Source organism: Notothenia coriiceps, unplaced genomic scaffold (genome assembly GCF_000735185.1).
Source record: "Notothenia coriiceps isolate Sejong01 unplaced genomic scaffold, NC01 NC01_scaffold00037244, whole genome shotgun sequence".
Lineage (NCBI taxonomy): Eukaryota > Metazoa > Chordata > Actinopteri > Perciformes > Nototheniidae > Notothenia > Notothenia coriiceps.
Genome location: NW_011369945.1, coordinates 16,532,814 through 16,550,006, shown reverse-complemented (window position 1 = coordinate 16,550,006; position 17,193 = coordinate 16,532,814). Strand labels below are relative to the sequence as shown.

At 42.0% G+C, this 17,193-nt stretch overlaps 2 protein-coding genes across 2 annotated transcripts; one reads left to right on the top strand and one right to left on the bottom strand.

Moving 5' to 3' along the window:
- Positions 1 to 508: 508 nt before the first annotated feature.
- On the bottom strand, positions 509 to 8,972 carry usp38 (ubiquitin specific peptidase 38). The gene is made up of 11 exons (XM_010793758.1): positions 8,840 to 8,972; positions 6,722 to 7,412; positions 5,292 to 5,427; positions 5,080 to 5,209; positions 4,786 to 4,887; positions 4,256 to 4,414; positions 3,972 to 4,165; positions 3,760 to 3,853; positions 3,552 to 3,658; positions 1,718 to 3,065; positions 509 to 822 (listed from the first exon to the last, which is right to left on the bottom strand). Exons 2-11 carry the CDS (start codon positions 7,401 to 7,403, stop codon positions 658 to 660), a joined length of 3,117 nt encoding a protein of 1,038 aa, XP_010792060.1. The 5' UTR covers positions 7,404 to 7,412; positions 8,840 to 8,972; the 3' UTR covers positions 509 to 657.
- Positions 8,973 to 9,509: 537 nt separating this feature from the next.
- On the top strand, positions 9,510 to 14,681 carry LOC104964865 (SWI/SNF-related matrix-associated actin-dependent regulator of chromatin subfamily A member 5-like). Its single transcript, XM_010793757.1, has 13 exons — positions 9,510 to 9,779; positions 10,963 to 11,082; positions 11,167 to 11,333; positions 11,420 to 11,520; positions 11,616 to 11,716; positions 11,825 to 12,004; positions 12,284 to 12,439; positions 12,537 to 12,668; positions 13,098 to 13,166; positions 13,270 to 13,379; positions 13,491 to 13,717; positions 14,175 to 14,296; positions 14,414 to 14,681. The coding sequence occupies exons 1-13, from the start codon at positions 9,708 to 9,710 to the stop codon at positions 14,591 to 14,593; spliced, it is 1,737 nt and encodes a 578-aa protein (XP_010792059.1). The 5' UTR covers positions 9,510 to 9,707; the 3' UTR covers positions 14,594 to 14,681.
- Positions 14,682 to 17,193: the final 2,512 nt, after the last annotated feature.

Here is a 17,193-nt window from a genome sequence, read left to right as displayed (position 1 = left end):
CTGTGACAAATCAGAAAAGTCTTGCTTATTTTACAGTTGAGTGCTTTCTTCTGTACCGTGCACCGCACATGCATGTATTTGCATATGTTGATGGGAGTGTGTATGTGTGTATGTGTGTTTGTGTGTGAGAGGTATGTTATAAACACTCAGTTAACGCCGACAATATGAGCCGGTTCTAGTCTCAACTTGTTTCAAATTCTTAATAATTTGTGCAGATTGTTATTATCATCATTATCTAATTAAAGTGATAGTACACATTTGCACAAACAAGGCTTTTGTAAGTTTTTTTAATCTGGAGTATTAATGAAAATAAACATTGTTTAGCTAAAAACCAAGAATGAAAATCAATCAAATAGTGACTGAAACATTGAGATCAAATCTAGGATCAGAATCAGAGCGGATGTGTGTGTGTGTGTGTGAGAGAGAGAGAGAGAGAGAGAGAGAGAGAGAGAGAGAGAGAGAGAGAGAGAGAGAGAGAGAGAGAGAGAGAGAGAGAGAGAGAGAGAGAGTGTGTGTGTGTGTGTGTGTGTGTGTGTGAGAGTGATTAGGTCATGTCAGTGCTCAGGTCATCAGGTTATATGCACATACATCTGTGGTATGACAGTTCAGGACTCTCTTAGTGCCAGTTCATTTGGGTTTTCCAGCAGGTTTTTTCTTTCAGAAGACCAGTCTACTGATGGTGTTGAAGCCCCCTCCCCCTCCACCTCCACCAGATGGGCCACAGCTCCCCGGTGGGTTATTGTCATCTGAACCGTTGGGCCTGAATGAGGAGGAGGATGAAGGAGCCTGGAGAGCATGGGTCCGGGCATTAAGCTCCTGCTCCTATTCACAGCATGGAGGAAATGAATTATTTTCAAAAAGGGGATTAAATATATACCTCACATGCTCCGTATATCGACTAGTCGGTCACCGGTTCAGGTCACTGAACCAAATTAAGAAAATGTCTGTGCTGGTAGCTGGAGAGGTGCCAGTTTCACCTCCTGGGCACTGTGAAGGCATCTTGAGCAAGGCACCGACAGTGTCATGTCAGTCTCTCCGCTCTGATACAAGTGCTTTTTATGCATGAGTGTATTTCAAACCTTAAGTGTATAGGTTCTGTGCATGAGTGCATGTGTACAGTTTGTGTGTACAGAATGTCCCCCATAATAAAGTATGCCTCATTCTTCTTCTTCTTCTGTTCCAAAGAGTTAACTCTGCATTGGTGTGGTGACTGACAGGGAATCTGTGTTTTTGATTTACTATATCACAGCACCCTCTAGAGGGGATTTACTTTCTTTTAAGATTTAGTCACTTGTACGCTGAAAAGTGAACTCGACACACCACAGTTCAATGACTCGTGAAATTACACCTCACGTCTTATAACGGGACAGTTCAGATTTGGCTTCAAGTTCCGTCAAGATCCTATACTCCGTAGGCCTCAAGTCATCTGTGAAAGTACGGTATTTTTTCCCTCAGCTTCTTTCCACCTGAGAGAGTACAGCTCTCGCTTTTCCATAATAACCTCATGCTCAGAGGGGTAGCGGTAAGGATGTTACGTGACAAATGCATGTAAAGTCGGAAAACATCCAATGAACGTCTTAGCAGGAGATGAAATATTTGCTCTAATCACTTCACACATGGCTACCTTTTATTTGTATCATTTATAGAAACAGATTAAAAATTAGCAAAACAATGCCTGTGTGTGGGAGAAGTATTTTTTTTAATCGCCCCCACGTACCTGTAAATACAGCTTGTTGTCTTTGATAATAGCATCCAGTAATTCTTTCTGCAGGGGAGGCTCAGCACTCGGTCTCATCCCATTTGCCACCAGCCCCCTGTTGATGTTCTCCCCCGGTAGCTCCTGCTTCCTGTACATGAGCACATAAGCAGTGTCCTTGGGGAAGCGGTCTGTAATGTTTTGCACTGATTGGAAGGATGTGAATGTCACTCTGCTATCATTGAACAGCAGCCAATCCCTGGCCTCCTGTCCTCCGTTAGATACGGTGTCTCTCTGTTCAGGTGGGATGGGGAGAGCTGAGCAGGTGGAGAGGCTACACTCGCCCTGTCCATTCCCCAAATCCTCTTTTAGGGCTAAGTGGTTGGCTGTGTGCTGCGTTCCATCTGCTCCATTAATGTTGCGCCCATATGAATAGTAGTGGCCACTCTCGGACGATATCCCAGAATGCATCACCACTGAGCTGAGGACATAGGGCACTGACAGGATCTCGTCATCTCCATTCATCTCCTCTGCTCCGTGAATCCTCTCCTTCTCCTCTTCCTCCTCTTCTTTTCGAGACGGTTTGAGCTTCTTGGCCAGATTCTCACTGCTCTCGGGGGAATCCACTTGCAGAGGAGAGGAGGAAGAAGAGGAACATTGTGTGGGCATTGAAGGGGCATGAACAGGAAGTCTCATGAGTGGCGGGATGGTGACATTGTCCAGAATCTTCCTCCGGACGTGACATTTGGCATCGTATGAGAATCGCAGCAGGGTGAGGATTAAGTATTCAGGCGCCGATACCACTTTCATGGTCCTCTCTGCCCGCTGCAGTGAGCTACACTTCTCACAGAAATAGGCATTGTCTTCGTCCAGGATCTCTGGAGCCAGGAAGTAGTTCACCAGGTCCGGCACGGAGAGAGGAGGCTCATTTGCCACTGGCACATCATTGATATTGCTAGCTGGGGCTGGGGCTGGGGCCGGGCCAGGCTCAGATATTTCACTACCGCCATTGACGGATCCTTGGCAGAGACCTTTGGGTTCCTCTGAGGGCCCCTCGGGCTGGGGGCTGCCCTGAGAGGTGGCAGAAGGACAGAAGGCCAAGGAGAGGTCTGTAAAAGGCTCCCCTTTCTCAGAGATGCAGTTGCACTGCATGCAGCGAATCCCTGTGATCAGCTTTCCCCTGAACATCTTTTCTGTCAAAGTCCTGCCGTCGTCCTCAGGTTTCATTTCTGCTGGAGTCAGAGATGACTCCTCAGCGACCTCCGGAGAACTCTGAGCTGTTGGCTCTTTGCCGTTTGTGTCAACAAGAGAGGCCATCTTTGGCTTTACTGATTCCAGGACCTGAATCGTTTTCTCCTCTTCGTGTAACCTTGAGATCAGGAGACAGGGCACTCAACATTAGAGGAGAAAATACTGTGTTGATTTTTATTTGGGACACTGAGGTAACAATATACTAACTGGTTCTGAAGAAATTACAGTCATTAATGATGACCATTAAGCCACAGACATGCACACTGTACATTCACAATGCTTTGTATGTGTTCTTCATAGGAAAATAGCATATTTACTACATACTTTTTTGTATTTAAATAGTTTTAAATCACTGTATTAAATGTATGCAAAATACATTTTATAATCAGTTTCTTTTGAACTATGAACACTTTGAATTGCCTTGTTGTTGAATGTGCTTATGTATGAACTTGTCTTGCCTAACATTGCATCATTTTGGCAGATTCTATTCATTTGGCAAAAGGGGAACGATAAAGGAGGTATAACAAATAAAAATAATGTTATACTTTAAAAATCGACACAATCCTGTTATGATTCATCTGGTCTGTTGGGCGCGCAGCCGTACCTGTCCAGAAGGAATCGGAGGTACTCAGAACAGTCCTGCTGAGAGCCGGCGTTGAACCAGGGAGGCCGAGATACTTCCAAGAAGGTTTTGGGAGCAAACGCTGCCCTCTGCAGGAAACAGACACAAACAACAGAGTGGTTGGATCATCCAATGTTGTTGACATGAGTAAAGATATTCTGCTCTACCTATTACACAGGACAACACTTACCTGAGTGTGTGCAAGGAAAGCAAAGAGCAGCTGGAGCTTTTTCATCAATGTGTTCGAACCATTTAGATGTAATGATAAAACATGTCGCCTGAAACTGAGAATAAAGGGAAGGTTACCTAAAATCAGGTGGTCCATATTTATGCCTTATGTTTCAGTATACAATTTTAAAGAAATGCAGCATGTGTGTATTTAAGTGTGGGTCAGCAGCTTACTCTGTGGCCATGAAGAGGGTCTGGATGATACTGTTCATGAAGCAGGTGTTTCCCAGGTTGACCAGGCCAGTCTTCCCAGTCTCAGACTTTCCAAGTTGCTTCAGAGGACCCGAGGCAAACGAGTTGGACTGGGACGTCCAGGCACTTTGATTCAACACCAGCTTAATCTTCTCTTCCTCTGGTTTTGGGAGATCCTTTGAAGACCATTTTAAATGAATAGTTACAGAGCGCACTTAGGAAACGTTTGCAATGTAAACAAACCATTTGTTGTTGTATGTTTTTACCTTGATGGCCTCTAGTATGTGGTCATAGAGGTCAGGGAAGCCGGAGTACTGGTACATCATGCAGTGTATTAGCTCAGTGAACTGCAGGAGGAACGCTTTGCTGGTGGAGAGACCATCTGTCCGTAAAGACTGGACTAGATGCACCACATGTGGAACAACCTGGAACAGTGAGGGATGAAGATGAAAAATGTTAAGGACACTAATTGTAATCACACAGATCTGCAGTACGGTCAGCCAGAGGTTAGTTGCACATCAGGAACCCCACAGAGGGTTCGCTGTCATTTGATGAATATTTTTGAGAACGTTCATGTTTTTAGATACTAATGAAATTGGCCAACTCAAGGGCCATTGCCCGGCATTTAAGTGCTTCACACATCATTAGTGGGAGAGCACTGCCGAGCCTGGGGTTCTGGGAAAAGAAGTTGCTGCAGCTTCAAAGTCATTTAGGCCAGAAGAGAAGAAAATAAGAAAGCCAATAAAGTGGCCATATGAGAGGGAAATGGGCTGTGAGGAAGCAGGAGATCCATTACCAAATGGAAGGCCTCGGGAGAGTGCTGGAAACTCAGCAGCATGTGGGAGAGCACAGCAAGCGCCCCCTGCCGCACAATGGGGTACCACAGGCGGCTGAAGACCTGAAAACAAAGTCATGAATACATTTATACAAGCTGGGGAGTTTGTCACCAGCCCCAGGTATAATATCATTAAGTATAACTGCTGCATTTCATGTTAATAAATAATGCAATTCAACATCTGTGAAGTTTTAAAAGATGCATACAATTTCTGTTTTGCACATCAATAATAAATGAGGAGTTTTCAATAATTACCAGTTCGATTTTGAGCAGAGTGACGTCTATGAGGATGGTGAACTTCTGAACTGCAGCCAGCCCTTTCAGTAGAGCGATGACCCAGGTGTCCACATGATGAGCCAGAGGCCAAGAGAGCCAGTCGATCATCCTACAGAGAGAGATAGATGGGGAGTGTAAATAACGTGTAGAAGTGTGACGTCCATCTTGTATGATTGGATGCGAGAGGTTACCTGCAGAGGGCTTTAGTCATGCTAGCGTCTTTCACATTGTTGTCTGTGGTGAGACTCTTGATCAGCACGGTGATCATCTGGACGGGGATGTGCTGCACCAGGCTGGCCAGGGCGATGGAGGGGTCAAAGGAGGAGTCTGCCAGAAATCAACACAATATTACACCCAACCATTTCCTTTTGCATCAGTGGACAGATAGTTGGGGGATACCAAAATACCTATCTAGTAAAATGGCAGATTGTGAAAATTCTAGACGAGCAGTGACAGGGACCCCTTGAGAATCAGTGCAGTGTGACACCAGTGCAAACTCAGGCTTCATTTTTATATTTCTAAAGATTTATTTTGTGTTTTGTTCACATTCTGTAGAGGCATTTGTTGTATGAGTATTGTGTATAATACCTATTTTTCGTACATAATAAAGCTGCAAATAGGCCTAAAAAAACCTCTCGAAACGATGTATTGGATCTGGATAGCTTATATTAATATAATTGATCCCACTTCACAGTTTTCCTTTTATGGTTTACTGTAGTATCTGTATAGTGTCCTATAGTGTTTTTGTTATATCTGGGAAGGGCAGTGTGGCTCTGTGGTTTTGACACCAGCACTTTAGATATTAGCTCAGCCCACCCTGAACTGTCACTGAAAGGTAGAGTGACCCTGATGCATGCCGTCAGTGTGGCTATTCATCTACAAATCGCTGCTTCCTGTTTATTTTGTGCCGCTCCACATTTCAATCACTTGCAACACTGCACAGGACATCCTTCAAAATGTACCATCAACAACAGAACTGCAGCTTTAAATATTCTGAACTCTACTACATCCTAACAACTAATGCTTTTCAGTATTTACCCTTGGAGAAAATGCTCTTCTTGAATCAGTCATTTGAAGGTAAGTGCTTCAGGCAATGACAAGTGTGTAAAATGAGGCCACTACCTACACATTAAAACAAATGTTATCAGGGTGCCAGTAGCACTGAATATGGAAGAATGAACATCCAAACTATACAAATTATATTACTAAGCCAAGGGATCAGAGTCGGCTATTGGCAGGGTCTCGAAAAAATTCAAATGAAACAAGGTCATTGTCCCCGTGTGCTTAGTCATGTGCTAATAACACCCCGGCATTAATGCTAAGACTTATGGAGGCAGAGGTATAAGTCATGGGTCCTTGTTGCCAAATGGAAGCACTTTTTTTTGTATTACGGGTAGGCAGACATTTATAAATCTATGAATACATTCTAAAGGTGTTCATATCTTAAGCTTCTTTAGGACCTATAATTACAGGTGTCCCAAAGCGTACCTTAAGGATTAAGTAAGGTAGTATTAGCCCAAGTTTGAAAAACATTTACTATATTATATTCCTCGAACCTGAAACCCCATGTATTAAACCATTTTGGAAGGAAGGAAGGAAGGAAGGTGGGAAGGACACTCACCTGTGGAAGAGATAATAGCAAACACTTCTTGCAGAGAGGGAAGCAGTGTGGCTGGATCTGCCTTCCAGATGTTTTGCAGCAGTGTGCTGACCTTAGTCACCTGACCCACATACTCTCTCAGCTCCTGCTCTTGGCTGGCAAAGCAGTGGAAGTAGCTGATGGTCCTCACCAGCTGCTGGCAGAACAAAACGCCCGACTTATCCCTCGGGAGGCACTGCACAAAGTCCGACAGCAAACAGCTCAGGTGGGCGCAAAGAGCAGGCTCAGGACGTTCACACACCATCCTCAGAACCTCCACCTGAATCACGCCGAAGATCTCGAGCACCGAGGGGCAGCTGATGAGCAGCCGCAGGCAGCAGTGAATGTAGTCTATTACGGCTGGATCTTTGCGGTCCAGGTGGGCATAGCCCTGCTGGAGAAGAGTGAGTGCAAAGTCTTTAGTGAAGAAATGCTCAAACTCTGGCCGGTGGTAACGCGCGTAGGCTTCCAAAACCTGGATGCCGATCTGCCTCTGAAATGCATCTTCACCAAGCAGGATGAGGCGGGTGGTGAGAGTAAACAACGCATGACACTGCTCCTCTGTCACCTCTTTCTCTGCTGCTTCCACTACCTTCTTCACTATGGCCCTCTTCACTGGAACAGAGTGATCGGAGCTCACAAGGCCCTCCAAAATCTTGTCCATGATGACGGTCTGTCCAAGGCAAAAGGAAATAATTAGACACTTCGTTCACTTTTTTCCCATAGCAAAATAGTCTAATCAAATCTTTGATATGCTTTTTTCACAAAAGGATATTTTTGAAATGTAACAGTAGGAAAAAAGAGGACAGAAAACGAAAATAATTCAGGCCTTTTTATGATCAGGGTTCGGGCATGGTGTAATATGGCTCACTTTCACAGCATACAAGGGTATAGGAATAGAACAGAGTTGTTATTGTGGTTGTTAGTAACACATGCTATTCCTATAATGATATGTCAAACTGTCTGAAGTGGGGGGGGGGGGAATCAATGGGAGCAACAGGTCTTCTTTTTTTTTACCAGACTCCACACATTGTCTGCATTCATCGAGTGCACAGACTGTGAGCATTCAAAGGTAGACAATGTCTGCTCAGCGTTATTGTGCTGCAACTGGAATGTAGAGCTCATAGACTTCACTGTCATATGGCTACTGAGGCAAAAAAAGGTGCTTAAACAAATTGACTATTGGGCTTTTAAAGTATCACAAAATGTAAACACAATATTTAGATGTATTTATTTTGTGAAAGAATATGCTGTGCCAAAGACAGGAAGAAATTGTTTAAATGTAATGCTCATACACAACAACATTTGACAAATAGATATTAATTAGGAACTTGTTAGAGAACTTACAAAATAAATACATAAACAAAATCAGAAATAATGGGAAATCCTACTAACTAATAAGAAACCATTTATTTCCAGATGTCAAAGTGAAGCAATAGTCAGTAAACCAACAACAGTACACAACTAAGACTAATCTACAATGATTTAAAAAATAAAAATAAGAGAGAAGTAAGAAACAATTACTTAGAATAGCAACATAATGTCTTAATTTCACATAAATAATGAGACATTTTCTCAAAAGATTACACTTTTATAGGGCGCTTTTCCTAGAGCTCAAATACGCTTTACAAGCCGGTAGAGAAAATAACAACAACATGACTTTTCACAAAATATCTCATAATGTTGGCGATAGTATGTCATTATTTCTTTTTACAACGCGATTATTTTGAGATAAGCAAGTCTTTAAATTTGAGATTGTTTTAAACATTAACGCCTTGTGTTTTTTCTTGTCACGGCTATCTGTGCTCCGTACAGGCGGCTAGCATGCTAAGGCTAGCTGTATCGGCTAACGTTAAAGGTTACTCTGATTTCCTGGCAGTTAAAACCTAAACATGAATATTATTAAAAATGTAAAACAGTTGTTGCCTGTTCTGCCGCTCCATGGCAACAGTTGTTACAAACATCATTCAACATGATAACAAGAACAAAGCAACCAAACAGGCCTGTGATACGTTAGCTGAGTAACGTTAGGTCCCTCTGACTTAGCATAAATACCGTCATGTATTCTCGCCATTCAGAAGCTTTACGATGTGTGCTTACCCAAATAAAGCATGCCAACGATGTCCGATGAGAAAATCCTTAATGGTCGGTAGATGATAACCGAGATTTAACAGGTAAAACCGTTTTATTTTGGTTCATTTGATCGCTCAGAATCAGCTGATTACCCTTTCACCGACGTCATTCCTATGGACAGAGAAGTTGGTAGGACCCATGAGTGAAGCAATTTTCGTCTTAATATTGCCTGTGACGCATATGTTACGTGTTGAGTAATTCAAACTATGGTACCCAGTTAAAAAAAAGAAAGATATAAAGAATGGTGACATTTGAATAAATATGTTTGCTCCTGTGTGGTTGACGTGCTGCATTCAAGTACCCCTCCTCCATCTCGCCTTTATAGGACTACTTCTTGAAGACATGTTAACTTAACAATAATGATATTGTTTTATTTAACTTCTGTCTCATATGTAGCTAATTTTGTAGAACTTTAAAATCTCACTTTAATCTTAGCTTTGAAACGTGCAAAAATGAACAATTAATTTGCTTTTTATTATAATCATGATATGTATTATTATTATTATTATTATTATCTTACGTTACCACATATTGATAAAGAAATCTACTGAAAACTAAATCATTTCCAACCACCGTTAAAGGCAGCTTAACCAAGTATCGCGATAGAGTGCACACACTGGGTAACTGGCGCGGGAATAACGCGGGTGCCCGAGACAACTTGCTAGCGGGAACGTGCTGCCTATGACCAACCGATGTGTCTTTCATTATAGACAGCATAATTGTTCTTATTTACCCGCAGAAAGTTCGGGAAATCCTAAACGGATATTATACGGGAACACACAAGGCACCAAATAACGGACGATACATCTGAATCGTAGAGGGAAATTTGACAAAAATGTCCGAACTCCTAAGCTGCGTGGAACAGCGGGAAGAACCGACTGAAGTTCCAAAACCCGAACCAGCAGAGGTAAGATGTTTAAAAAATGGGCATCGTCTCCTCTCATCATCGACTTAATTTCCCCTAGATCTACCACATATGTACCAAACTCAAAAACCTACTCGTTCCTTCAATTCGGTCTTGATAAACGTTTACTTAGTCAATGTTAATGCGGGCTTTTTGAGCTAACTAGTTATGTTAGCTAACCGCGGCGGAGCTAAAGTTAGCTCACGACAACAACAGCTCTGTCCCATTCACCCGGGACTGAAGCTACATAGCAGCAACAGGGCCAGGCTGTTTCACAAGCGCTAAGGCAGCTAGCTTAGCCCCGCTATCGACCCATCTATCATCCCTATGAAAGTCCCAAAGTACTTTCTGTTTACGGTTTGTGACCACAGTCACCCAGCGAGTCCTTTGTGACTATTATTGCGGCTTGTGGAAACCTCGTGAACGCAGCGAGCAGCCCTCTGCCCAGCTGTCCCGTCTGAGCCTTTGTTTTCAGTGGAACAGAGCATCGATGGCTACTGTAAGCGAGGGGTGCTGCGTGCCTGCAACATGCTTTTCACTCCACTTTTTGTTGATTAAACCCATTACAAGTAAAGGGCTTTTGTATTTATTTATTAATGTTTGTTAAGTTAAATAGCAATTACAGGACAAGTGCACGTGTAGTGTCACGGATACACACAAAAGAGGAATGAGTATTTACAAGTAAAGACAAAAAACGTGACAAAGTAGCAATGGACCCCATACCAAACTGAGTAACACAACATGTTTTCAGACGTGTATGTAGAGAGAAGAACAAGTTCCGCCGTTTTACTTAAATAAACGTACACAGAAAGTGTCACAGCAGTTTAAGTACAGGAAACAGTAGAAAAATAACTACCATACGTGATGAGCACCCATTATAGTCAAACAATGAACAGGCAAGGATTATATACATGCTTACAGGGTGAAGTATTTGAAAAAAACGTAATGACACTTAAGAAACAAGCAATACATTATGAATAAAATGCATTAAAAACAAAGCAACGCCTGCTTAATAGAGGACAGGCAGCTTGTTTGGGAGCTGTTATCCGTAACAGGAGATCTTCCATCATATGCTGTGTGTTCCAGAGAGCATCCGAGAACAGAGCTGGTGGTTTGTCAAATCTGTTCCTGTTTGTTGTTAAATCTGAAGAAAGCAACTGAACAACCATTTTTTTTTTTCACTCAGGAGAAGGAAGAGTCTTCAGATGAAGGGAAAGAGTCGGCCTCAGAGGCTGGGGCTGATGTACAAGATGCCACTTCCTCTACCAAACCTAAAGAAACTGGTCTGGGGTATGAGGAGAAAGTGGTAAGTATCTAACCATAGCTTTAAAATCTCACCACTCGGATCTTGGATATATAAGCTAACAATACTTTTTTTCCATGTGTGCAGCTCACAGACCGGACCAACAGATTTGAGTACCTGCTCAAGCAAACAGAGTTGTTTGCTCATTTCATCCAACCAGCCGCACAGAAGACCCCCACCTCCCCGCTGAAGATGAAGCCAGGGCGTCCTCGCATGAAGAACGATGAAAAACAGAATCTGCTGTCTGCCGGAGAGTGAGTAATTGAACACAATTTATTTATTTCATAAATACTGTCATTGCGATCATGAAAACTAATATTTGATTTCTGTGCTCAAACAGCAACCGACACCGCCGCACAGAGCAAGAGGAGGACGAAGAGCTTCTGAGCGAGAGCACCAAAACTACTAACGTCTGCGTTCGCTTTGATGACTCCCCCTCCTGTAAGCAATGTTCTACTTCTCTATTGAGGCTTGAAAGGTATATAGCAAAAATCATGAGCAGAAGTGATGACGATGTTTTCTTGTTTCTCATTTAGATGTCAAACAAGGGAAAATGAGAGACTATCAGGTCCGGGGTCTGAACTGGCTCATATCTTTGTATGAGAACGGCATCAACGGCATCCTCGCTGATGAAATGGTCAGTACTTTAAAACTGTAACCTGTTCTTTTAAAGGGGAGTGACACACATTGTATTGTTGAATTCACACATACTGCTGTTTATCTCACACACTGTGCTGTTTTTCAGGGTTTGGGGAAGACTCTGCAGACCATTTCTCTGCTGGGTTACATGAAGCATTACAGGAACATCCCTGGTCCCCACATGGTGCTAGTGCCCAAGTCCACCCTCTACAACTGGATGAATGAGTTCAAGAGATGGGTGCCTTCGCTGCGCGCCGTCTGCCTGATCGGAAGCAGAGAGCAGAGGGTACGCTGCCTCACAGTGTTATGATTGTAACTGGAATAGCTGGATATAGATTTGACTTTAATGTGCTTGTTTTGCAATGAGAAACTGTTTTGGTCAATTGGACTCATGTAGGTTACATATCAAGTGTGTATCCAAAGAATGGATTATACTGTATGTGAGGAAGGAATTGATCATTTGAAAACGGCATGCAGAAGAACTTTAGCTTTACTAAAGAAAAATAACTTTTTCTAAGGTAAATAAACCAGACTCAAAAACATCAAATGTTTTTCATCAATCTAGAATGCCCTGGTCAGAGATGTGCTGCTGCCCGGAGAATGGGATGTGTGCGTCACATCCTACGAGATGCTCATCATTGAAAAGGCAGTGTTCAAGAAGTTCAACTGGAGATACCTGGTCATTGACGAAGCCCACAGAATCAAGAATGAGAAATCAAAGGTCAGACACATCCCTGAAACAAAATATATATGTTCATATTTCAGAACCACTCTTGTGTTTCTCAGTTTTTCCTAATGAAGCCATTTATTTCCTATAGCTGTCAGAGATCGTGCGAGAATTTAAGACCACCAATCGTTTGCTGCTGACCGGAACCCCCCTGCAGAACAACCTCCACGAGCTGTGGGCTCTGCTCAACTTCCTGCTGCCCGACGTCTTTAACTCATCAGAGGTAAAGACTGCCTAGAAATGCGCAATATCAGGAGATTTAGACGATACGATAAACTAGGGCTGTGCGATTATGGCAAAAATCATATCACGATTATTTTGGTCAACAATTGATATCACGATTATTAAAAACGATTATCCATTTACTTTGAAAACATCAATCATTTGAAAAAATAAAAAGTATGTTTTTAACAGTTGATTAACCTGAACTTTAAGTATAATTCAACTGAAAATACAATTAACATTTTTTTTTTATTATTTCGATTACGTTGTTTTCGTAATCGTTGCTAGCCAAAATCGAGATTAAAATACGACTAATTGCACAGCCCTACGATAAACCTGCTTTCAAGCTGGAGTCCCTAATTGTACCGATTTTGTTATTTAGAATCAAAGTGCTTTGTTTTCTGGTACTAATGTTTATTTTTCCCCATAGGACTTTGATTCCTGGTTCGACACAAACAACTGCTTGGGTGATACCAAGTTGGTGGAACGTCTTCACACTGTAAGTTTTGAACTTCCAACTACTTTGTCAAATGTAAGGTGTTACTCTCATCAAAGTCAAAGCACTCTTTTGACGTGTCTTCGATTGAATGTTGTGTGTGTAGGTGCTGCGTCCCTTCTTGCTCCGTCGTATCAAAGCGGACGTAGAGAAAAGTCTGCTTCCGAAAAAAGAGATCAAGATGTACGTGGGCCTGAGTAAGATGCAGCGAGAGTGGTAAGCAGTTGAGCTTTAATTGATCCCTACAGCTTGAACTAAACTGTGTACTCACATTAAATTGTTGTACACCTGTATGTAATATGACCTCCCGTCATGATACGCCATCAGGTACACAAAGATCCTGATGAAGGACATCGACATTCTGAACTCAGCGGGTAAGATGGACAAGATGCGTCTGCTGAACGTTCTCATGCAGCTGAGGAAATGCTGCAACCACCCGTACCTGTTTGACGGGGCCGAGCCCGGACCCCCGTACACCACCGACAGCCATCTGGTGGTGAACAGCGGCAAGATGGTGGTGCTGGACAAGCTGCTACCCAAGATGAAGCAGCAGGGTGTGTAGAGAGTCATGTTGTGAATGTGCCGGAAGACGTAGTATTTCTTTATTACAGAATCTTGAAAATGTAGGATACTAAGATGCTATCGAACACATCGTTGTGTTTCATTCATAAGTGGTGAAAGACGGACTTTGATACTTTTACTCGAGTAAAAGAACCAAAGTACAAACATCTAAAAATATTCCACTACAGGAACTGTATCTACCCTCTCGTTTCTACTCTTTGCTTCTGTTGTGCAATCAAATATCTTGTACATTTTGCCCCACTCAGTTTGTTACCCAATTGCAATCAAACATAGCTTTTGTCAGAATAAAAACAGAAAGAAATTGAATGCATAGAGTAGTTTAATAACTAGTTTTAAGTGCTGTCTCAAAGGAAGGACTGCATGGACTGTTTCTTTCTGTCTTTGTTTTAATCCATTCCTCTGACAGAGTATACTGTCTCTTCCGTCCAGGCTCTCGTATCCTCATCTTCAGTCAGATGACCCGGGTGCTGGACATCTTGGAGGATTACTGCATGTGGAAGAACTATGGCTACTGCCGCCTGGATGGCCAGACGCCGCACGAGGAGAGACAGGTGCGGGTCTCATATAACAAGACGCCAAATAACTGACTACCTCAACATATTACCCATCGTTTGTCCTCTAACAAGAGTCAAGTCAAAACATAATCTTCATGTAACTTTGTTTTTCAGATCTCTATCAACGCATACAATGAGCCCAACAGCTCCAAGTTTATCTTCATGTTGAGCACCAGAGCTGGAGGACTGGGTATCAACCTGGCTACAGCTGATGTGGTCATCCTGTACGACTCGGACTGGAACCCCCAGGTCGACCTGCAGGCCATGGTGAGTACATCCCTAGTCCTAACATGAACCAGGTGCTGGAGAGCTTTAATTTCAGGGGAGTTGACCATCCATCCATCTTCTCCCGCTTATCCGTGGTCGGGTCGCGGAGGTAGCATTTCCAGCAGAGAGCCCCAAACGTTCCTTTCNTAGTTAATGATGTAAATTATGACATACAGTGTTTCCCACAGAATTTCCCGTGGATGTGTGGGCCACCCGAATAGGTTAAGGGGCCTTTGGCTTTTCTTGCCGGGAAATTCTGTGGGAAACACTGTATGTCATAATTTACATCATTAACTAGAGTAAATCAGTGTTATTGACCATGTGACCTTTGCCTATTATAATGTCAGACTTCAGAACCTGGATAGTTTATAGACTGCTGTCTACACAATGTAAAGAAACATGTAGATGAGACATTTATGAGCATGTCATCTTGTGTTAGTATCCGAGCAGTTTATTACTCTCATGACTGATGATTGATGTGCTGATGATGTTATCTACACTAAATAAATTACAGCACCACCTGCTGGCCGAATACTTTGACAGAGTCAGAAAGAAATTACAGCTTTTATTTTGTTTTGATTAACCTTTGTAGATGTTCCACAAATATTGGAGGGCATTTCAATTGTTTTGTCTTCAATTTTCAAAGAAATAACAGAAAAGCTGAAATGTATGTGGTTTGGACATGACTTGAAATTCATAAATTAACTCCTCATGTACTGCATGTTATAAGAGTGAAATCATTCCACCGATGCTACTGCTCTGACATATGCAACCAATGTTTAATATCTGACTCACTCAACAGAAAAAGGGAGAGATGATTGGATATCAGCTTTAGATCCAGGAGTATGCGTGTTATTTTCCAGACTTACTCCCTTACTAATAACTCTGTTATTTAAAGATTGCAACAATCATGTATTGCAAAGGTCACAGTTCTCGCTATGTCAAACTGACCGCCCTCCACATGCCCAGCAGCAACTAAAGGCACAGTTAGCAACGAGATAATGAATATTAAGGGAGTAATGACTCAGGAACTTCCATCAGGAGTTTGAAGGGACCAAAACAGAGCTAAAAATAAGAGTGAATATTGGACTTAAGTTCATCAGGTCAGCAGAAATACGACTCTGAATGAGCGCTAATGTTGCCCGTATTGGCTGGATGTGTTTCTGGCAACCATTTGCTCACATGCTCACCATATAATTATTATATCATTGAATATATGTCAATGTTGTGTTAAAGCTTGTTGCGTTCCCACTAAGAGGATTTCAAATCAATCAATGTAGGTAAAAAGCCATAATTAAAATGAAAGAAATGTGGGATAAAATTAGCTAGTGAATGATGGTGATATTTGCCCATGTGTGTTTATTTTATTAGCTTGATGACGTCTAACAAAAAAAAAGAAGGTACAACTCACTGGAAGACACTGGGTCCAAACACAGTAGCGAGGTTGTGGGCGGTCATGCGGTTTTCTTCGTGCTTGGACTCCACAATGGTGAGGAAGTGGCAGAGGTATCGGAGGAGGCTGTAGTGAACGTCTAGAAGCTGCTGGAGCAGATCTCTCATATCTGACCAAGAGACATCATCACCGCTCTCTACACACAAACAACAAAACGGGTCAAAGGTCAGGAGAATCATACTGAATTCTTCACAGGCACCTAAACTTCTGACTAAAACATTTTAGCTGCTCCAGTACTTAAAGAAGTCATTTTAACGTTGTTATTTTCAATCAAATGACCCAGATTTGAATGATGACACGACCAACTGGATTTATTTTAGCACAATAATAATAACTATTTTAATTAGAGATGTCCCGATCCGATCACGTGATCGGGGATCTGAGCCGATCACGTGATTTTCAAAAGATCGGAATCGGGAGAAAAAAATCGGGGATCGGGATTTTTTATTTTTTTAATAAATACTTTTTTTTTATTTTGTATTCAATATTACAAAACAAAAATGACCATATTCAAGTCTTAAAGTCATCCTGAGGCCTTAGTTTTGGTTTCAAATTACACAACATCATGTATGTGTTGCTTCTTTGGGGCTTGTTTTCATAGACCTGGTTGCTTATTTCTCTCAAATCTGGCAACAGAGTGGGCGCAGTGTCTAATTGTAGCAGTAAGCTAACGAGTACTGAAAGCTTTATTTAGTTGTTTGATCCAATGCTGCACAACTGAAACTGATCCAATGCTGTGCTGTGAAAAAAAGAAGCTATTATCCATGTTGGATAGAATATCCCAATTAAATAAAAAAAATAACCTAAGGGACAACTGAATGCTTTTTTTTCTTTTTTCTCTCTTAATGCAATTGCATAAAGATCGGAATCGGAAAAAATCGGTAATCGGCAAATTTTCCAAAATCAAATGATCGGAATCGGAATACATCGGGACATTCCTAATTTTAAATGGATATTTACATAAAATGTATTTCTCGAGTGTTTGAATAACTAATGTGAGCAAATAGCCTAAAAGTATGTTTGATGCTATTACCCCCCGGCACATTTCTTGGGGGGTCAGAGTTGATAAACGATATGGGCTCTGAATCCAGAATGAATGAGTGACGCAAACGACGTTTGCTTACGTGAGAATGGTGTAAGTTCTGTCTGAGTAAAAGTAAAGCAAGGTTGGTGA